Below are 22,214 nucleotides of genomic sequence, written 5' to 3' on the forward strand. Positions count from 1 at the left end.
TCAATGATACAACCAATGAACTGGAACAGCGTAGAACAGCAGATCGAGAGATCTGTGGGACTGGAATATCCAGCCAGCAGGCAGGGCTGGAAAACCCCACTCATTGAAACAATCCGATCAGCTGATTCTGCTGCTCGTCTTCCACAAAACCACTCCGTGAAACTGCCTCGAAAGTCCTTTCTTTTCCAAATTCTGACTCATCTTTCCCCTCTTTTCTTGCTCTCTCTCACCATGCTCTCTCAGAGCTCATCTTGTCTCTGAGACTTACCCTTTGCTCCTTTGACCTGATTCTCACTAAACTGTTGAACATCCAACTTCCAGAATCATAGAATCTACAGTGCAGAAGGAGACCATTCAGCACATCGAGTCTGCACTGGCCCAAGGAAAGAGTACCCGACTCAAGCCCACACCTCAACCCTATCTCTGTAACCCAGTAACCCCACTTAGCCCTTTTGGACACAAAGGGCAATTGAGCAAGGCCTGTCCACCTAACCTGCACATCTTTGGACTGTGGGAGAAAACCGGAGCACCCGGACTAAACTTATGCAGACACGGGGAGAACGTGCAGACTCCGCACAAACAGTGACCCAAGCCGGGAATTGAACCTGGGACCCTGGAGCTGCGAAGCAACTGTGCTATCGTGCTGCCCCTGATTTATTGGATCCAAGTTCAAATACAAGCCACAATGAAGCATCTGCCGTGGTGGGGTTTGAACCTGCATTCTCAGAGAATTGTGCTGGGTCTCAGGATTACTCATCCAGTGACAATACCACTACACCATCACGTCCCCAGTCAAGTACTTTGCAGAGCTCGTCCGGGATATGAACCCGGGACCTCTTGCATTTTGTAAACCCCCTAAGCGAAAATCATACCCCACGGTTTCCATGGTATCTCCATGGAAGCAGTGTCTTTGTGTGTTTCCTCTTTAGACAATCAAGTGAAGCTTGGTCCTCACACAGAACACGTGTATGGTTTCCCCCCTTCGTGAATGGTGTTGGGGTTTTTTCAGGCTGTAACTGGTTAAAGCTCTTTCCACAGTCAGTTCACTGGAACACACTCACTCGGGTGCGTGTGTGTCTCGGTGCTTTTCCAGTCACACTGATGTTTGAAATATTTTCCCACAAACAGAACAAACATTTTTCATTCCACATTTATAGTCTGAGGAGATTCAGGCCCTGATCAATTGAGTGACACTGTCGGATCTTAATGTCATATTTGCTTTGTGTTTCCTGTCTGAAAATCCTCTCCTAATGCCCTGTAAAAGGAGTTTACAAAGGCCACACTATCAGTACAGGATACAGATTCAGAACAGACAATCCAGTTTCTGGGGAATATTTTTTTTCTCTCTTCTGTCGCCAAAGCTGTAAATCCCCGTCCCACACACTCTCCCTCCTCCCTGGGGCTGAAATCCAAATAAAGTATCAGATCATTATTTCTGTGTCCTTTTAGCAAAGTTATATAATTAGAGGTAAGAATATGCTTTACAAGTCACTTCATTCATGAATTGTGACAGACATTAATCTGAACACCCTGACTGAGCAGCCAGAATAACAGATCTTAACCTTGTGTCCAGAACTGGCTGGGTGGAGATTTGATGAGCAATCGCAAAGGTCGTTTCACCAAATCTTCCAGGGTTTCCTTCTCAAACTAAGTTATACCGGATATCAGACTCTGGGTCCATTCTGGTTCTCTTCCTGCTGACTAAATAACTTCAATCAAATATGGAGAAGACTGAATCCACTGTTCGGTCCCTGCTCCAATCTCCATTCCTGACATACTAACTGGATAGCACAATTGCTTCACAGCTCCAGGGTCCCAGGTTCGATTCCGGCTTGGGTCACTGTCTGCGCGGAGTCTGCACATCCTCCCCGTGTGTGCGTGGGTTTCCTCCGGGTGCTCCGGTTTCCTCCCACAGTCCAAAGATGCGCAGGTTAGGTGGATTGGCCATGATAAATTGCCCTTAGTGTCCAAAATTGCCCTTAGTGTTGGGTGGGGTTACTGGGTTATGGGGATAGGGTGGAGGTGTTGACCTTGGGTAGGGTGCTGTTTCCAAGAGCCGGTGCAGACTCGATGGGCCGAATGGCCTCCTTCTGCACTGTAAATTCTATGATTAACATACTATGATTAACTCTATCCCTCTCCCTCGCAACAGTCTGAGACTTAGCCAGTCTCTTCGTAAACTTTGTTTCGCATTTGATCCCAATATGAGCTTCTGACCTCATAGAATCATAGACTTTACAGTGCAGAAGGAGGCCATTCAGCTCATCGAGTCTGCACCGGCCCTTGGAAAGAGAATCCTACCTGAGCCGTCATCTCCACCCTATGCCTGTAACCCCACCTACCCTTTTTGGACACAAGGCAATTTAGCATTGCCAATCCACCTCACCACATCTTTGGACTCATGTCTGTGCTATCACTATGACGTCCTGTTTCCACCTACGTTACATTATCCGGCTGCTCTACTGGGTCTGTGCATCTGGGGCTGAAACCTCGGTCATGCCATCGTAACCTCCCGATTCGACAACTCCATTTCACACCTGGCTGCTCTGCCACATTCTACCTCTGTAAAAGTAAAGCCATCCAAACGTCTGCTACCCATGTCTTAATTCACAGCCAGTTCCTTTCCCCTATTACCCCTGTGCTCCGAGACTCGCATTTGCTCCCAGTCTATTCCCACCCTTGTTTTCAAATCCCTCCATGGCCTCGTCTCTCCCTGTGTCTGTCATCTCCTGCAGCCCCACAACCCCCTGAGATGTCTGTACAGCTCTGATCCTGGACTCCTGTGCACTCCCGATTCTAATTACTCCGCCATGGTTCGAAGTTCTTCGGCCCCAAGCACTGAATTCCCTCCCTAAACCTCTCCGTCTCCATCTCACTTACCTTTTTTAAGACTCTCTTTAAAACTCACCTCTTTGACCAAGTTTTGGTCACCTGTCCTAATATCTCCTTTTGTGTCTGGGTCACTTTGTTTTATAATGTTCCTGTGAGGTTGACTGGGATGATTTATGATGTTAAAGGTGTTATAAAAATAGAAGTTGTTGTTGTTGACTGTAACCCTGACCTCCTGGAGCAGGCCGCAGCTGTCTCCATGGAGCTCGATGTAAACCCTGGCCGGAAACAACTTGTTGAGGTTTGGAGTCTCCACCGGGTTTCATTGAAACCTCCAAGCCTGGTACATCATCGGCACTGCGCATGCTCCAGTTCACAATTCCTGGGGAGTGATTGACCGCTGCTCTCGACCAATTGCAAGAGAGGGGCGGATCTGGAGGACCGAGCGGAGCAGCTGATCCTCCAACCAATCAGACTGAATAAGGGGCGGGGCTGGGCCCCAATCTCAGAGGTAGACTGGAGCATGCGCAGTGCCGCTGACAGTTCAGGGTTCAGGCTGTCGGGTGGAAATCTTCAGCCGGTCAGATCCTATGCGGTAAGGCCTGAGGGAGGGATAGGGGCGGCGGGTGGGTCGGGATGCTTCATAAACACTCCGTGTCGACCCCAAACCCCGAATACGAAGCTTGGTTACGGCAGTTGAATCGGCGAAAACTGCTCCGGCTTTTCCCCGAGACAGGCCCAGGTGGACCAAGAGAGCCCCGGCCTTGCCCCGCCTCCCATTCACTCTGATTAGTTGGAGGACCAGAAGCTCTTGTTCGGTCCTCCAGCATCGCCCCCTCTTCCTATTGGTCCGAACCCGCTGTCAATCAGTCCCCGGGCATTGTAAGCTGGAGCAAACCCTTCACCATCATTGTCAGCTCCCTGGTTTGCAGCTGCGGAGCTTCTCCCTCCCTCCAGGGAACAGGCCCAGGTTAATGGGCACCATCCTGCAGATACTGGAGGATGGTTCACATCAGAGGATGGGGATAATAAATAAGAGCTTACACTTTGCACTCAAATCATTGAGGACTCTGATCTCTGGCAAGGAAGGAAACCGTGGCAGGTGGGCAGGGATGATTCACGAACACCCGCTGGAGGCCCCAAACCCCCAATAAGACCCATTGGTTTTATTGTCAGTCTGCAGACAGGAGCTGGAGAACTGAACCCAGGCAGGGGAGAGGGAGGGAGAAAACTGGGAGTGGAGAAAAGAAATGGTGCAGATGGTGAGATGGGTTTGGATTTCAGCCCAGGGGGAGGGAGAGTGTGTGCGACGGGGATTTACAGCTTTGGGGGAACAAGAGAGGAAAAAATGTTCCAAAGAAACTAGAATCGTCTGTTCAGAATTTCTATCCTGGACTGACAGTGATGGCTTTTGTAAACTCCTTTTACAGGGGGTTAGAATTGGAGAATTTGCACACAACAAACTGAACCCAACAGAAAGGTTTGTCTCTTTGCGAATTCTATCCTGCATTGACAGTGATGACTTTTGCAACATGAGAAATTACAGCTCTCAGGAAAGATTAAATGGAGTGGGGCCTTTTTTCTATCGACAACAACAAATTAAGCAATGAACTGCTCTGAATCTTTTAAATTATCAGTAGTTTGGAGAGAGGCGATGTGAGAGAGTGATCATCAATACACAACGAGTCATAAATACAAGATAGTTACGAATAAAGGGGACAATACGGACAAAATTATTTATCACAGGTTCAGAATGTGCAACTCATTACCATGGAAAGGAGTTCAGGAAAGTGCTGAGATGTTTTCAAAAGGAAACGGGACAAGCACATGAGAGAAAATGGAATTGAAAATCAGCTGAAAGTCTGAGATTTGATCGATGTGACAGTCGGATATGTGTGCCGAGTATTGACAGCAGCAGAATCTGTGACAGAATGGCCTGATTGTATCTTATATATTCACAGTATTTCAATGTAATCTCCTTTTACAGAATATTTGCAGATGCAAACATCATGTCGAGATCTGACAGAGTCACTTGATTCATCAGGACCGGCCTTTCAACGTGGAAGGAGAAATGTTTGTCTGTTTTATCTTTTGGAAAAAATTTCAAAAATCACTGTGATTGGAAAAGCACCGAGACACAGACATCTAAGTAATTTTCCACAGTTAGCTGGAACTGAGTTTTAATCAGTCACACAGCATGAAATTAAATTGCAGCATTTATATCAGGGAGACACCGTACTCAGGCTTCAACTGATGATCCAAGTTGGAGAGACACAAGGACATTCGCACCAAAGGAATCAAAAAGCAGCAATAGGACATTCAGCCCCGTGAGCATGTTCCACCATTTAATAACATCACGGCTGATCTGACAGTGACCTCAAATCTGCATCCCACCTGATAACTTGTCGAGAACTATAATGAAACCGTGGAAATGTGGGGACTGTGGGATGGGATTCAATTACCCATCTGAATTGGAAACTCATCGACGTATTCACACTGGGGAAAGGCCGTTCACCTGCTCCGTGTGTGGGAAGGGATTCACTCGATCATCTCACCTCCTGACACACCAACTTGTTCATAATGATGAGAGACCTTTTAAATGTGCTGACTGTGAGAAGAGCTTTAAAAGCAGAAATGATTTACTGACACATCAACGTATTCACACTGGGGAGAGGCCATTCACCTGCTCCGAGTGTGGGAATGGATTCAGTCTGTCATCTGAACTCCTGAGACACCAACTTGTTCATAATGATGAGAGACCTTTTAAATGTGCTGACTGTGAAAAGAGCTTTAAAAGCAGAAATTATTTACTGACACATCAACATACGCACACTGGGGAGAGGCCATTCACCTGTTTGGAATGTGGGAAGGGATTTAATGATTTGTCAAACCTCCGGGCTCACCATTAGGTCCACTCTGACCAGAAACCGTTTCAATGTGTTGACTGTGAAAAGAGCTTTAAACGCAGAATGGATCTACTGACACATCTACGCACTCACACTGGGGAGAGGCCATTCACCTGCTCCGTGTGTGGGAAAGGATTCACTCAGTCAACACTCCTCCTGAGCCACCAACTTGTTCATACTGATCAGAGACCTTTTTAAATGTGCTGACTATGAGAAGAGCTTTAAAAGTAAAAAGTATTTACTGATACATCAACGCACTCAGACTGGGGAGAGGCCATTCACCTGCTCCGTGTGTGGGAAGGGATTCACTCAGTCATCACCCCTCCTGAGACACCAACATGTTCATACTGATCAGAGACCTTTTAAATGTGCTGACTGTGAGAAGAGCTTTAAAAGTAAAAAGAATTTACTGGTACATCAACGCACTCACACTGGGGAGAGGCCATTCACCTGCTCCGTGTGTGGGAAGGGATTCACTCAGTCATCAATCCTCCTGAGACACCAACTTGTTCATACTGATCAGAGACCTTTTAAATGTGCTGGCTGTGAGAAGAGCTTTAAAAGTAAAAATAATTTACTGGTACATCAACGCACTCACACTGGGGAGAGGCCGTTCACCTGCTCCGTGTGTGAGAAGAGATTCCCTTGTTCATCCCAGCTTCTGAGACACCAGCGAGTTCACACTGGGGAGAGACCGTACACTTGCCCGTGTGTGACAAGAAATTCACTCAGTCATCCCACCTGACGAGACACCAACTTGTTCACGCTGATCAGAAACCTTTTAAATGTTCTGATTGTGAAAAGAGCTTTAAAGAAATCCAAATCTGCAGAAACACCAGCGAGTTCACACTGAAACAGAATCATAGCATTTACAGTGCAGAAGGAGGACATTTGGCCCATCAAGTGCACCGTCCCTTGCAAAGAGCACCTTTACTTAAGCCCATACCTCCAACCTAACCCATAACCTCACCTCACCTTTTTAGACAGAAAGGGCAATTTATCATGGCCAATCCATCTAACCTGCACATCTTTGGACTGTGGGGGGAAACCGGAGCACCCAGAGGAAACCCACACAGACACTAGGACAACGTGCAGACTCTTCGCAGACTCTGCACAGACAGTGACCCAAGCCATGAATCAAACCTGGGACCCTGGAGGTGTGAAGCAATTGTGCTAACCACTGCGCTAGTGTGTCACCCAGACGTAGGAGTGGTACTTGGGAGAAGTTGTTCAACTGCTCCGTGTGTGGGAGGAGATTCACTCAGTCAAACAACCTGCACAGACATCAGCAAGTTCACAGACAAAAGCAGGGTTTGGATTCAGCTGTTGTTGCTGCTGTTAGTCACATCCAGGACTGAATGATGCCTGGACGTCTGTTTCCAGTGGGGCTCCACAGTTTCCGGTATATATCAATGATTTAGACTTAAATGTATGCACCAGAATTATACAAAAGATGCTGATGTGTTTTAGACAATGAGGGAGAAAGCCATGGACTGGGTCAGGTGGACAGAAAAGTGGTGAATGGAACTTTAGATAATGAGAGGTTCGGAAAAAACTTCAGTTAACTCCCGATAAAAATAAGGTAACTTAAGGATAATGGAAAAAACTGATTGGTGGGGAAGCTACAAATAATCCTTTAAAAAAAAAAAAATTCAAAGTACCCAATTATTATTATTTCTTTTTCCAATTAAGGGGCAATTGAGCCTGGCCAATCCACCTAACCTGCACATCTTTGGGTTGTGGGGGTGAAACCCATGCAGATATGCGGAGAATGTGCAAACTCCACACGGACAGTGACCCAGGGCCGGGATTCAAACCCGGGTCCTCAGCGCTGTAGTCACAGTGCTAACCACTGAAAAGTGTGAGGTTATGGACTTTGGAAGGAGAAATGGAGGCATAGACTATTTTCTAAATGGGGAAATGCTGAGGAAATCACAAGCACGAAGGGACTTGGGAGACCTTGTTCAAGATTCTCTTCAGGTTAACGTGCAGGTTCATCGGCAGTTAGGAAGGCAAATGCAATGTATTCATGTCGAGAGGGCTAGAATACAAGACCAGGAATGTAATTCTGCGGCTGTGTAAGGCTCTGATCAGACCCTATTTGGAGTATTATGAGCAGTTTTGGGCCCCGTATCTAAGGATGTGTTGGCCTTGGAAAGGATCCAAAGGACGTTTACAAGAATGATCCCTGGAATGAAGAGCTTGCCGTATGAGGAACGGTTGAGGACTCTGGGTCTGTACTCGTTGGAGTGTAGAAGGATATGGGGATCTTATTAAAATTTACGGGATACTGCGAGACCTGGGTAGAGTGGACATGGAGAAGATGTTTCCACTTGTAGGAAAAACTAGAAGCAGAGGACACAATCTCAGACTAAAGGGCGATCCTTTAAAACAGAGTAAGAAGTCTTACGACACCAGGTTAAAGTCCAACAGGTTTGTTTTGACTCACTAGCTTTTGGGGCACCGTTCCTTCCTCAGGTGATGAGGAGGAATTAAAACAGATGAGGAATTTCTTCAGCCAGAGGGTGGTGAATCTGGGGAACACTTTGCCACAGAATGCCGTGGAGGCCAAATCACTGAGTGTCTTGAAGACAGAGATAGATAGGTTCTTGATTAATAAGGGGATCAGGGGTTATGGGGAGAAGGCAGGAGAATGGAGATGAGAAAAATATCAGCCATGATTTACTGGCGGAGCAGATTCGATGGGCCGAGTGGCCTAATTCTGTTCCTATGTCTGTTACTGGATGTGAAGAAAAACATTCTGTGCTGCATGTGGGATCATGAATGCACTGCTCGAAAATGTGGTGGAGGCAGATTCAATTGATGCCTTGAAAAGAGAATTGGACAACTATCTGTTACTGTCAGATCAGCCATGACCTTATTAAATGGTGGAGGAGACTGAGCTAATAGCCAACTCCAGCTCCTTGCTCATCTGTTTGTATCCTTTGAGGAGAAAAATATCTGCAGAGTTCAGGGCCAATGACAGGGGATTATGACTGTTGCAGAAAGTTGGCACAGATACAATTTGTTGAGTGCCTTTGTTTTGTGCTGTCATCTTTCTATGCCACTGTGTTATGAGGGAAATGCAGTACACCAATGCAAGAGAGGCAGATTGCTCCCTCGATATGGATTGGATTTGTTTATTGTCACGTGCACCGAGGTACAGTGAAAAATATTATTCTGCGTGCAGGTCAAACAGATCATTTTGCACATGAAAAAGTAAACTAAAAAGAAAGTACATAATAGGGCAACACAAGGTACACAATGTCAATATATAGACAAAGGTATTGAGTGAAGCATACAGGAGTGTATTATTAATCAGGTCAGTCCATAAGAGGGTTGTTTAGGAGTCTGGTAACAGCGGGGAAGAAGCTGTTTTGAATCTGTTCGTGCGTGTTCTCAGACTTTTGCATCTCCTGCCCAATGGAAGAAGTTGGAAGAGTGAGTAAGCTGGGTGGGAGGGTCTTTGATTATGCTGCCCGCTTTCCCAAGGCAGCGGGAGCTGTGGACAGAGTGAATGGATGGGAGTGAGGTTTGTGTGATAGACTGGGCTGTGTTCACTACTCTCTGACGTTTCTTGTGGTCTTGGGCCGAGCAGTTGCCATACCAGGCTGTGATGCAGCCTGATAGGATGCTTTCTATGGAGCATCTGTAAAAGTTGGTATGAGTCAGTGTGGACATATCAAATTTCCTTAGTTTCCTGAAGACGTAGGCGCTGTTGTGCTTTCTTGGTGGTAGGGTCGATGTGCGTGGATCAGGACAGATTTTTGGTGATGGAAACCCTCTGCCCAGTGCCAGAGAGGCTGGTTGTTGGGCAGTGTGAGCTGATCATGGCTGGATAAAGACTAAGGCAGATGTCAAGACCCTTGGAGTGAAAACAGCTTTGGAGGGAGTGGGTCAGTGAACCTGGGGAGCTGCATTTTGCCTGAATCGTGAGTGTGACGCAGTCACAATTATGAACAGTAAACAAACCTATCACTGATTTGATGAGATGATGTATCGTGTCCCAGGTGTTGTAAATACTGTACATACTGTAGATCAGCCTGCTTGCTGCCCATGTCTAAGTGATATCTTATCAGAATAATGTGCTTATGTATTAAATAAAGTATCCAAACCCCTCATTGTGCTTCATGCCCAGCATCTTGCCTAACTGTGGATCTTCTGTTTTGCTGACTGGGAAAAATAATCTTCCGGTTTACTAATTGCTCTATGGCGGCTGCATTACCCAGAATCCCCTGCACTGCAGAAAGTTCCCGATCAGTGAGTGTACGAGGCCAGTGCGCAGGTGCAGTGTGGGCGTGTGCTCTGAGCATGCTCAGTGTCAGTCATGGTGAGAGAGTGAGGAGGAGCTGGGTTGAACACAACAGTGAGCTGTACCCCTGTGAGAAGGGCATCTCACAGTCTCTGACTCTCCTGCAGCTTCCTGTCATGGTTGAGTTGGACAAGGGACTCTCATCATTTGAGCTGGAAAAGGCCATTGATTGCTGAGCAAGCAGAAAGGTGCCCGGCAAGGATGGAATTCCAGCTGAACTGCTCACACACAGAAAGTCCCATCGAACGTCCCACCTTCCTGCCCTCCCCTTTTGGGCTGTGAGACTGGTCCACGGAACATGTGTGATGCAATAAAAACAGCAGTGTCAGAGAAGACAGCATCAACTACAGGGACAGGTCAGGGGAAGATGTTTAAAAGATTGGGTGATGTTTAAAAGATTCATCTACTTGCAGACTGAGTGTATCCAGAAGCACAGTGCGGTCTCTGTGCTGACAGATCTACAGTGAACATGATCTTCTCCACACACCAGCTACAAGGGAAGTGAACAATTGGGATTTGGTCTAAAGTGTTTGTGCTGAGAAAGTGAAATGTTCTAATTACTGAGTGAAAGTAAACCTTTCAGTGTGAATTACAATTTACTGGTCCAATTGGAAAAGGCACCAAAACGTTTCAATCTCTGAAGATAAATTTCAGCCTTGAAGTTCTGTTTCGGAGCTCACAAGCTGTGGGAAGCTTTGTGAATGTTTTCTGTTCCCTTTTGTAAACAAGCAGAGAAGTTATCCCTTTTTGCTGACAGCACAGCAATGATTTGAAATAAAGACTTTGACTTTTAAAGATTTGGCTTCATCCCGTTTGTCGGGGTCATATTCCCGTGCAAATCAGCGCGGGCGGGATGGAAATTTGTCAAATTTTTTTATAATCCTAATCTTCATTGTCACAAGTAGTCTTACATTAACACTGCAATGAAGTTACAGTGAAAAGCCCCCAGTCAGCACATTCCGGAGCCTGTTCAGGTACACAGAGGGAGAATTCAGAATTGTCATGTGAGAGTACCTTTAAGAACTGGGTGTTTATCAAATAGCTGCAGTGAAGACAGTCAGCCCAGCTCCACCCACACTCTGATATCACTGCAGCTATTTGATAAGCACCCAGTTCTTAAATGTACATACACGACAGCTATTTGATAAACACCCAGTTCTTAAAGGTACTCTCACATGACAGAATGTCCAAATTACCTAACAGCACATCTTTCGGGATTTGTGGGGGGGAAGCCGGAGCACCCGGAGGGAACCCACACAGACACAGGGAGAACGTGCTGACTCCGCACAGATCGTGACCCAAACCGGAATCGAACCTGGGACCCTAGCGCTGTGAAGCAACAGTGCTAATCACTGTGCTACTGTGCCAAGGTCCTTTACCTTGGGCAGGAATTTCCAGTCTTGGGTAGGGGAGGAGGGGGTGGCGGTGGAGGAGGGTGGGGGGGCGTAATCGGAAAAAAACTTCCCACTCTCGGAGCAGTGAACGGTCTCTCTCCAGTGTGAGTGCGTTGGTGAGTCAGCAGATCCATTTTGCTTCCAAAGTTCTTCTCACAGTCAGAACACACAAAATGGCTTCTGTCAGAGTGAACAGGTTGGTGTGAAGTGAGATGGGTTCGAGTTGTAGAGTTTTACAGCACAAAACACGGCCCTTTGTCCACTGTGTCTGTGCCGGCTATCAAGCACCAATCTATTCTAATCTCAGTTTCAGGGATTATTAACATCAACTCAAACAAACTCCAGCTGTCAGAATGAACATGGTTCTGTCCTGGATGTGATTTAGGTTCTGTCCTGGATGTGATTAACATCAATAACAGCAGAGTCCTGGAGGCACTTGTGAACTCGCTGGTGTGTCTGCAGGGTGGATGACCGAATGAATCCCTTCCCACACAGGGAACAGATGAACGCTCCCTCCCTGGTGTGAATGCGCTGGTGTTTCAGCCGGAGGGAATGCTGAGTGAATCCCTTCCCACACATGGAGCAGGTGAACGGTCTCTTTCCAGTGTGACTGCGCTGGTGAATCAGCAGATCCATTTTGCTGTTGAAACTCTTCTCACAGGGGGAACATTTAAAAGGTCTTTTGTCAGAGTGACCACGTCGGTGTGAAGTGAGGTGGGCAGACTGAGTGAATCCCTTCCCACACTCTAGGCAGGTGAATGGTCTCTCCCCAGTGTGAACGCGCTGGTGTCTCATCGGGATTGATAACGGAGTGAATCCCTTCCCACACACAGAACAAGGGAACTCGCTGGTGATCCAACAGTTTGCAGAACTGAGTGAATGCCATCCCACACTTGGGACAGGCAAATGGTTTCTCCCCAGTGTGAACTCACTGGTGTAACAGAAAGCTGGATAACTGAGTGAATCTCTTCCGACACTCAGAGCAGGTGAATGGTCTTTCGCCGGTGTGACTGCAGCGATGATTATAGATTAACATAGAATTTACAGTGCAGAAGGAGGCCATTCGGCCCATCGAGACTGCACCGGCTCTTGGAAAGAACACCCTGCCCAAGGTCAACACTTCCACCCGATCCCCATAACCCAGTAACTCCACCCAACACTAAGGGTAATTTTGGACATGAAGGGCAATTTAGCATGGCCAATCCACCTAACCTGCACATCTTTGGACTGTGGGAGGAAACCGGAGGAAACCCACGCACACACGGGGAGGATGTGCAGACTCCGCACAGACAGTGACCCAAGCCGGAATCAAACCTGGGACCCAGGAGCTGTGAAGCAAATGTGCTATCCACGATGCTACCGTGCTGCCCATATCCAGCACAAACGGGGATATGAATCCCTTCCCACAGTCCCCTCATTTCCACGGTTTGTCCATGGTGCCGGTGTCCTTGTGCCTCTCCTTTTGGGGTTATGGGGAGAGGACAGGGTAAGTACACCTGGGTGGGGTGCTCTTTTGTCGGGTTAGTTCTAACTCGATGGGCCTAATGGCCTCCTTCTGCACTGCAGGGATTCTGTGATGCTGCCAGACCTGTTGAGTTCATCCAGCATAGGGCAGCACCGTAGCATAGTGGTTGTCACTGTTGTTTCGCAGCTCCAGGGTCCAAGTTTTGATTCCCGGCTTGGGTCACTGTCTGTGCAGAGTCTGCACATTCTCCCCATGTCTGCGTGGGTTTCCTCCGGGTGCTCCGGTTTCCTCCCAAAGTCCTGAAAGACGTGCTGTTTGGTAATTTGGACATTCTCCCTCAGTGTATCCGAACAGGCGTCGGAGTGTGGCGACGAGGGGATATTCACAGTAACTTCATTGCAGTGTTAATGTAAGCCTACTTGTGACAATAATAAATATTATTATTTCCTGTTTTTGCTCTATATTACACACATTTTTAATCCACAAATTATATTTATTGACCCACTATACCATCAACTACCAGGACCAGGGGCAGCACAGTAGCATGGTGGTTAGCCTTACGGCATCGATGTCCCAGGTTCGTTCCCGGCCCTGGGTCACTGTCCATGTGGAGTTTGCACATTCTCCTCATGATTGCGTGGGTTTCGCCCCCACAACCTAAAGGTGTGCAGGGTAGGTGGATTGGTCACATTCAATTGCCCCTTAATTGGAAAAAATGAATTGGGTTCTCTAAATTTATTTAAAAACTACTAGGACCAGTGTGTTGATGTTTCAGCAATTCTGTAGGATCTCAGTCTGATCCGATGGGTCTGTCTGGTGGTGTTTCCCTGGTACTGTCCATGCGTTTGGTGTTTGTGTATTTTAGGGAGCAGGTAGAACTTCCTTGGTTCTGCCTGTTGTACCTCAGATATTCCATCTGTTTTTGGTTAATGTATCTGGAATCTTTGAGTTCTTCCAGTCTGTCTCCAATTCTCCTTCCTGTCTCGGGTATATGGGTCTAGGTAGCTTGGTGTTATGATTCGTGTTGTCTGGTTGTCTGTCTTATCTCCAGCATGTATTGTTGTCTCTCAATAATGACTGTGCTCCTTCGGCTCTGAGGACCTGGGTTCGATCCCGGCCCTGGGTTCCAACCTGGCCGTGGGTCACTGTCTGTGTGGAGTTTGCACATTCTCCCAGTGTCTGCGTAGGTTTCACCCCCCCAACCCAAAGGTGTGTAGGTTAAGTGGATTAGCCACGCTAAATTGCCCCTTAATTATAAAAAAATATAATTGGGTACTCTAAATTTAAAAAGATAAAGTAATGACTGTGCTGTTGTCCTTGTCTTCTGGTCTTATGAACATATCCGTGTTGGATCCAAGCTCCAGGACTGTCTGTCTTCTCTCCGGGTAAGATCCTGTTTCCCTCTTGTATTTCACTGTGACAGGGCAGAGACCTGATTGAAGGGATTCAAACATGGGAGTTCTGGGAAAGATGGGCAAGGATTTGGGAGGGACAACATGTTCAAAGCGTTTGGAGAAGAGAGGGAGGTTGAAGATGGGGCAGTAATTTGTAAGGATGGCAGGGTCAAGGGTTTGTTTTATTGAGGAGGGGTTGATGATGGCAGATTTGAAAGACAGAGGGACAGTAGCTGAAGAGAGAGAAATGTTGACAATTTCCATGGACACAGGGTAGTTGGCTGATCAGTAGCAATAGAGTCGATGGAGCAGGAGCTGGGTCTCATGGACAAGATGAGCTCTGAGTGGGCATGAGGGGAGATGGGAGAGAAACTAGAGAGAGATGTGGGTTCAGGGCTCGGGAAAGGATGAAATTTAGAGACAGTTTGGTCCGGTGGGCTCGTGGAAGGGAGGGAAGCAGCAGAGGCAGCTGATCTGATTTACTCAATCTCAGTCACAAAGAAGCTCCACAAGCTCCTCACACTTCTTGTTGGAGGTGAGGATGGAAGAGACGGGAGAGCGAGAGTACTTCAAAAGGAACTAACTTGTGCAAGAGATATTAAAACGTTTCAACACACTGCGTATTTAACACAAATCTAATTTATTTGACTTTTAGCCAGAATATTAGCCCCTGTAAATGGGCTGGAGTTTGTTATCAGCAGAAAGAGACCCAAATGAACATGGTTCAGTCCTGAATGTGAGTAACAGTAAAATCCAATCACTGTCGTTACTTGTGGCCTCGTTGGTGTCTCAGCAGGTTGGATGATCAAGTGAATCCCTTCCCACACTGGGAGCAGGCAAATGGTGTCTCCCCTGTGTGAACTCGCTGGTGTGTGGACAGAGTGGATGACTGAGTGAATCCCTTCCCACACTTGGAGCAGGTGAATCGTCTCTCCCCAGTGTGACTGCGTCGATGTACAGTGAGGTCAGATGATCGTCTGAACCCAGTCCCGCAGTGAGAGCACCTAAACGGTCTCTCGTCAGTGTGAACACGTTGATGGCTCAGCAGGTGGGATGACTGAGTGAATCCCTTTCCACACTTGGAGCAGGTGAATGGTCTCTCCCCAGTGTGAACTCGCTGGTGTCCGGACAGAGTGGATGACTGAGTGAATCCCTTCCCACACTTGGAGCAGGTGAATGGTCTCTCCCCAGTGTGAACTCGCTGGTGTGTGGACAGAGTGGATGACTGAGTAAATCCCTTTCCACACTTGGAGCAGGTGAATGGTCTCTCCCCAGTGTGAATTCGCTGGTGTGCGGACAGAGTCGATGAGCGAGTAAATCCCTTCCCACACTTGGAGCAGGTGAATGGTCTCTCCCCAGTGTGAACTCGCTGGTGTCCGGACAGAGTGGATGACTGAGTGAATCCCTTCCCACACTTGGAGCAGGTGAATGGTCTCTCCCCAGTGTGAACTCGCTGGTGTGTGGACAGAGCGAATGACTGAGTGAATCCCTTCCCACACTTGGAGCAGGTGAATTGTCTCTCTCCAGTATGAATTCGCTGGTGTGTGGACAGAGTGGATAACCGAGTGAATCCCTTCCCACACTTGGAGCAGGTGAATGGTCTCTCCCCAGTGTGACTGCGCCGATGAATTTCCAGCTTGGATGGGACAGTGAATCCTTTTCCACAGTCCGCACATTTCCACGGTTTCTCCTCAGTGTGACTGCATTTGTGGCTTGTGAGGCCCGATGATTGACTGAATCCTCGCCCACACACACAACACGTGTACGGTTTCTCCCCACTGTGAACGATGCCTTTTCCTTCCATGTTCACAATCCACTGATATTCAGGATGTGATAAATTGAGGTCTCTGTCTAATCCTGATGTGATGCTTGGTTAGAGTTTCCGGACTTTGAAGCCTCCCCTTCGAACACTCTGTGAAACTGATTTAAAACAGAAAATAGGGAGTGAGAGAGAACCCACAAAAACAGGTTGTGAAATTGAGCTGCCTGAATCTGGTCATTTGTGGGGCCGACACTAAGAAAAAGTGACCATGAAAACTGATGGATTGTCATAAAAACCCAACTGGCCTCTTTGGGAGGAGAGAGAACGAGGTGAAGAGGGATTTTGTATATCTACAAGACATATTAAGAGAGTAGTTGGCAAAGCAAATTCGATCTTGAGCTTCATAAACAATAATATTGATACAGAAACTATGCTCTGGTGGCACAGTGATTAGCACTGCTGCCTCACAGCGCGACCCGGGTTCAATTCCGGCCTTGGCGACTGTCTGTGTGGAGTTTGCACTTTCTCCCCGTGTCTGTGTGGGTTTCCACCCAGTGCTCAGGTTTCCTCCAACAGTCCAAAGAAGGGAAAGTTAGGTGGATTGGCCTTGATCAATTGCCCCTTAGTGTCCAGGGATGTGTAGGTTAGATGGGGTTATGGGGTGGCACAGTGGAACAGTGGTTAGCACTGCTACCTCACAGCTCCAGTGTCTCAATTCCAGTCTCGGGTGACTGTGTGGAGTTTGCATTTTACCCCCGTGTCTGTGTGGGTTTCCTCCGGGTGCTCCAGTTTCCTCCCACAGTCCAAAGATGTACAGATTGTGTGGATTTGCCTTGCTAAATTTCTTCTCAGTGTTGAAAGGTTAGTTGGAGTTGTGGTTACGGGCACAGGGTAGAGGTGTGGGCTTAAACTTAAGTAGGGTGCTTCTTTCCAAGGGCCGGTGCAGACCCGATGGGCCGAATGGCCTCCTTCTGCATTGTAAATTATACGTTTCTATGATTCTGCAGTCTAGGAGTTCTATAAATGTTTATAAAGCTCTGGTCACCACTCTTCAGGAAGAATGTGAAGGGTCTTAGAGAAGGTGCAGAGGAGATTTACCAGCAAAGGAGGTTGAGGGGAGATTCGATTCAGGGACACAAGATTATGCCAGATTTCCATCGGGTGGACAAAGAAACTGTTTCCATTCACTGATCGTACAAGCAGTCGGGACAAAGATTAAAAGTTTTGGGTAAAACCTGGATTGATCTATATAAGATCCTGAGGGGTCTTGACAGGGTGGATGTGGAGAGGATGTTTCCTCTTGTGGAAGAATCTAGAACGAGGGGGTCACTGTTACAAAATAAGGAGTCGCCCATTTCAGATAGAGATAAGGATATTTTTTTCTGTTGAGGGTTGCAAGACTGGGTGTCGCAGTGGTTAGCACTGCTGTCTCACAGCACCATGGTCCCGAGTTCAATTCCGACCCTGGGTGACTGTGTGGAGTTTACACGGTCTCTCCGTGGTCTGCTTGTGTTTCCTCCGGGTGCTCCTGTTTCCTCCCACAGTTTAAAGGAGCTTTTCACAGTAACTTCATTGCAGTGTTAATGTAAGCCTACTTGTGACAATAAAGATTACTATAAGATTATTATTATTATCGATATGTGGGTTAGATGGATTGGCCATGCCAAATTGCCCCTTTGTCTTCAACGATGTGGACGTTGGTGGGGTTACAAGGATGGGGTGGGCCTGGGTGGGGTGCTTTTTTGGAGGGTTGATGCAGACTAGATGGGCCGAATGGGCTCCTTCTGCACCCCAGATTCTATGACTTTGGAACTTCCGTTCTTAAAATGAAGTGGAAGTAGTGTCCTTGAATATTGTTAAGACAGAGATGGATAGATGCTCAATAAGCATGGGAGGGTGAAAGGTTATCAGGGTCGGCAGGAATATGGAGTTGAGGTTAGAATTTTTGTATGATGGAGCAGTCTCGAGAGGCCGACTCCTAGTTTGTGTGTAAGGAGCAGGCTCGAGGGGCCGACTCCTAGTTTGTGTGTAAGGAGCAGGCTCGAGGGCTGACTCCTAGTTTGTGTGTAAGGTGCAGGCTCGAAGGGCCGACTCCTAGTTTGTGTGTAAGGAGCAGGCTCGAGGGGCCGACTCCTAGTTTGTGTGTAAGGAGCAGGCTCGAGGGGGCGACTCCTAGTTTGTGTGTGAGGGGCAGGCTTGAGGGGCCGTCTCCTAGTTTGTGTGTAAGGTGCAGGCTCGAGGGGCTGACTCCTAGTTTGTGTGTAAGGAGCAGGCTCGAGGGGCCGACTCCTAGTTTGTGTGTGAGGGGCAGGCTTGAGGGGCCGTCTCCTAGTTTGTGTGTAAGGAGCAGGCTTGAGGGGCCGACTCCGAGTTTGTGTGTAAGGAGCAGACTCGAGGGGCCGACTCCTAGTTTGTGTGTAAGGAGCAGGCTCGAGGGGCCGACTCCTAGTTTGTGTGTAAGGAGCAGGATCGAGGGGCCGACTCCTAGTTTGTGTGTGAGGGGCAGGCTTGAGGGGCCGTCTCCTAGTTTGTGTGTAAGGTGCAGGCTCGAGGGGCTGACTCCTAGTTTGTGTGTAAGGAGCAGGCTCGAGGGGCCGACTCCTAGTTTGTGTGTGAGGGGCAGGCTTGAGGGGCCGTCTCCTAGTTTGTGTGTAAGGAGCAGGCTCGAGGGGCCGACTCCTAGTTTGTGTGTAAGGAGCAGGCTCGAGGGGCCGACTCCTAGTTTGTGTGTAAGGAGCAGGCTCGAGGGGCCGACTCCTAGTTTGTGTGTAAGGAGCAGGCTCGAGTGGCGACTCCTAGTTTGTGTGTAAGGAGCAGGCTCGAGGGGCCGACTCCTAGTTTGTGTGTAAGGAGCAGGCTCGAGGGGCCGACTCCTAGTTTGTGTGTAAGGAGCAGGCTCGAGGGGCCGACTCCTAGTTTGTGTGCAAGGAGCAGGCTCGAGGGGCCGACTCCTAGTTTGTGTGCAAGGAGCAGGCTCGAGGGGCCGAATGGCCTGCTCCTCGTTTGTCTGGAAGCATGCAGGTACAGAAGGTGGTAAAGGCGGCAAATGGTATGTTGGCCTTCATAGCACGAGGATTCGAGCAGAGGAGTAGGGATGTCTTGCTGAAATTGTACAGGGCCTTGGTGAGGCCACACCTGGAATATTGTGTGCAGTATTAGTCTCCTTATCTGAGGAAAGATGATCTCGCTAAAGAGGAAGTGCAAAGTTTTGCCAGTCTGATTCCTGGGATGGGAGGGACTGACGTATGAGAGATTGAATCGGTCAGGATTGTATTTGCTGGAGTTCAGAAGAATGAGGGGGATCTCATAGAAACCTATAAAATGTGGTAGACATGGTGGCGCAGTGGTTCACACTTCTGCCCGACATCACCGAGCACCCAGGTTCGATCTTGGCCCCGGGTCACTGTCCGTGTGGAGTTTGCGCATTCTCCCTGTGTTTGCGTGGGTCTCACCCCCATAACCCAATGATGTGCAGGGTAGGTAGATTGGCCACGCTAAAATTGCCCTCTAGTTGGAAAAAAATGTAATTGGGCTCTCTAAATTTATATTAAAAAAAAGAAACGGGGCAGCACGGTGGCACAGCGGTTAGCATTGCTGCCTCACGGTGCCGAGGTCCCAGGTTCGATCCCGGCTCTGGGTCACTGTCCGTGTGGAGTTTGCACATTCTCCCCATGTTTGCGTGGGTTTTGCCCCCACAACCCAAAGATTTGCAGGCTAGCTGAATTGTTAAATTGCCCCTTAATTGGAAAAAATGAGTTGGGTTCTCTAAATTTATATTAAAAAAAAGAAAAAAAGAAATCTATAAAATTCTGCAGGATTAGACAGAGTAGATTCAGGAAGGATGTTCCCGATAGTGGGTGTCTCCAGAAATAGGGGTCGCAGTCTGAGGATACGGGGTAGACCATTTAGGACAGAGATGAGGAGAACTTTCTTCACCCAGAGAGTGGTGAGCCTGTGGAATTCATCACCACAGGAACTAATTAAAGCCAAAACATTGCATGTTTTCAAGAAGTAGTTAGATTCAGCACTTAGGGTGAAGGGAATCAAAGGATATGCGGGGTGAAGCAGGATTAGGCCAATCAGCTCTGATCGTAATGAATGGTGGAGCAGACTCGATGGGCCAAATGGCCTCCTGCTCCTATTTTCCATGTTGCTCCGTATCTATGCATGTAAATGGTCCAGGAGGTATGAGGAAGAATGTTTTTACACAGCCAGTGGCAATGACCTTGAACTTGCTGCCTCTGACGGAGTTTGGAAATAAACACAATAAATGATTTTTTTTTTTTTTAATTGGACAGAAACCTGAGAGAAATACAGCTGTAAGGATACAGAGACAGAGCAGGAGAATGACTCTGACTGGATTGCTCCAGGTAATAATAATCTTTATTAGTGTCACAAGTAGGCTTACATTAACACTGCAATGAAATTACTGTGAGAAATTCCCTAGTCACCACACTCTGGCGACTGTTCGGGTACACTGAGCGAGAATTCAGAATGTCCAAGTCTCCGAACAAGCATGTCTTTCGGGACTTGTGGGTGGAAACTGGAGAACCCAGAGGAAACCCGTGGTGAACGTGCAGACTCCGCACAGACACTGACCCAAGCCGGGGTCCCTGGCGCTGTGAAGCAATAATGCTAACCACTGTGCTACCGAGCTATCATGGACTCAATGGACCGAATGCCCTGCTCTGTCCCATAATGACTCTGACTTTTTTGTGTAATCTCGCCTTGTAATTTAAACCCGGGGGGTTCAGATATCACTCAGGTAAATCTGTGCTACACTCTCTCCGAGGCCATTCTATCCTTCCTCAGGTTTGTTGTCCAGAACTGAACACAGTTCTCCAGGTTTGGTCAAACCAGGGTTTGTGAATCCCGGGGCTTTTCCAGTCACACTGAGGCCTGAAATCTTCCCTCACAGACAGAACAGACAAACCTTTTACCTTCCACACCCAGGTGCTGCTGATATTCAGTTTCTAATGAACCGAGTAACTCTGTCACATCGCAATGTGACGTTTGGTTCGCGTTTCCCTTCTGTTAAACGTCCTCTTCCGGTATCCTGTAAATTTACAGATGCCTCACTGTCAGTTTAGGATAGAAATTCACAACATTCTCTCCTTGCCAACTTTGATTAAATGAATTCCTGGAGGTTTGATCACATGACCTGCCCCATCCTCCAGCCATTAATCGGTCAACACATCCATCCTTGTGACACACTGACTTCCTCGGCCAATTGGGAAGCAAAAGGACTCAAGAAATCTTTTTTACTGTCTTAATGATTTCCTAGGTATGAATCTCATCAAGGTAGAAGGTAAAATTTGAATTCATTGAAAGTCTACTGATTACCCTGAAACCATTGTCGATTGTTGCAAAGACCCATCTGGTTCACTCCTGTCCTTCAGTGAAGGAAATCTTCTTATCTTACCTGGTCTGGCCTACATGTGACTCCAGATCCACAGTCAGCTGGTTGACTCTTAAAAAGCCCTCTGAGATGCCCTCAGTTGAAGGGCAATTAGTGATGGGCAGTGAATGCTGGCCCAGCCACGACACCCACATCCCGTGAATGAATAGAAAAGAAAATCTGCCATCCTTACCTGGTCTGGCCGACACGATTCCAAACCACAGCAATGTGGTTGACTCTTTAAATGCCCTCCGAGATGGCCGAGCAAGCCACTCAGTTCTCGGGAAATTAGGGATGTGCAATAAATGTTGGCCCAGCCAGTGACTCCCACAAATGATTAAAACAATCCTGGAGACTCCAGTCAGTCAATCCGGGAGAGTTGGCAACCGGTCCAGCCTCGCAGTGCATGCGCCCTGCGGCACCTTGTCCTCTGTAAAGATGGCGGCCGGTAACCCGGGCCTGTCACCGCTCAGCTCTCACTCTGTTCGATGCTGTGTAAGACGGGACCATTAACATTTTACTCCGGAGTTGAAGCCTCCACGGGGTATTTATGAAGCCTCCCGGCTCACTCCGCTGCTTCTATTGCTTCTTGCACCGTCAGCGACAACTGCACTGCGCATGCGCTAATCACAGCCCGAACGGCACATGCTCCAGTCACAGACGGACTCTGTGCATGCGCGAGGAGCTTCTGTTATGTGGATAGAGCACGTTCTCAGCTGCAACGCATGTTGGGTAATATACCCGCCATTGAAAT

General features: G+C 47.8%; 1 protein-coding gene and 1 long non-coding RNA gene across 3 annotated transcripts in view; one reads left to right on the forward strand and one right to left on the reverse strand.

Annotated features, from left to right (window-relative positions):
* The first annotated feature begins 3,343 nt into the window (after positions 1 to 3,343).
* Positions 3,344 to 22,214, forward strand: part of LOC140421730 (uncharacterized) — a 29,219-nt gene continuing 10,348 nt past the window's right edge. The window contains exons 1-3 of the long non-coding RNA XR_011947045.1: positions 3,344 to 3,424; positions 14,956 to 15,036; positions 20,361 to 20,432. This is a non-coding gene — a long non-coding RNA (uncharacterized lncRNA). The remainder of the gene's footprint in view (positions 3,425 to 14,955; positions 15,037 to 20,360; positions 20,433 to 22,214) is intronic.
* Positions 14,929 to 22,214, reverse strand: part of LOC140421697 (uncharacterized) — a 51,725-nt gene continuing 44,439 nt past the window's right edge. Inside the window, exons 2-3 of one of the 2 annotated variants that reach the window (XM_072506526.1) lie at positions 21,003 to 21,118; positions 14,929 to 16,220 (exon numbers count right to left, since the gene is read on the reverse strand). In XM_072506526.1, coding sequence (XP_072362627.1) covers positions 15,106 to 16,104 — 999 coding nt within the window. In that variant the 5' untranslated portion in view covers positions 16,105 to 16,220; positions 21,003 to 21,118 and the 3' untranslated portion in view covers positions 14,929 to 15,105. The remainder of the gene's footprint in view (positions 16,221 to 21,002; positions 21,119 to 22,214) is intronic. The other variant, XM_072506525.1, reaches the window with a different exon arrangement.

The sequence above is a fragment of the Scyliorhinus torazame genome, chromosome 5, assembly GCF_047496885.1.
Source record: "Scyliorhinus torazame isolate Kashiwa2021f chromosome 5, sScyTor2.1, whole genome shotgun sequence".
In the NCBI taxonomy this organism is placed as follows: Eukaryota; Metazoa; Chordata; class Chondrichthyes; order Carcharhiniformes; family Scyliorhinidae; genus Scyliorhinus; species Scyliorhinus torazame.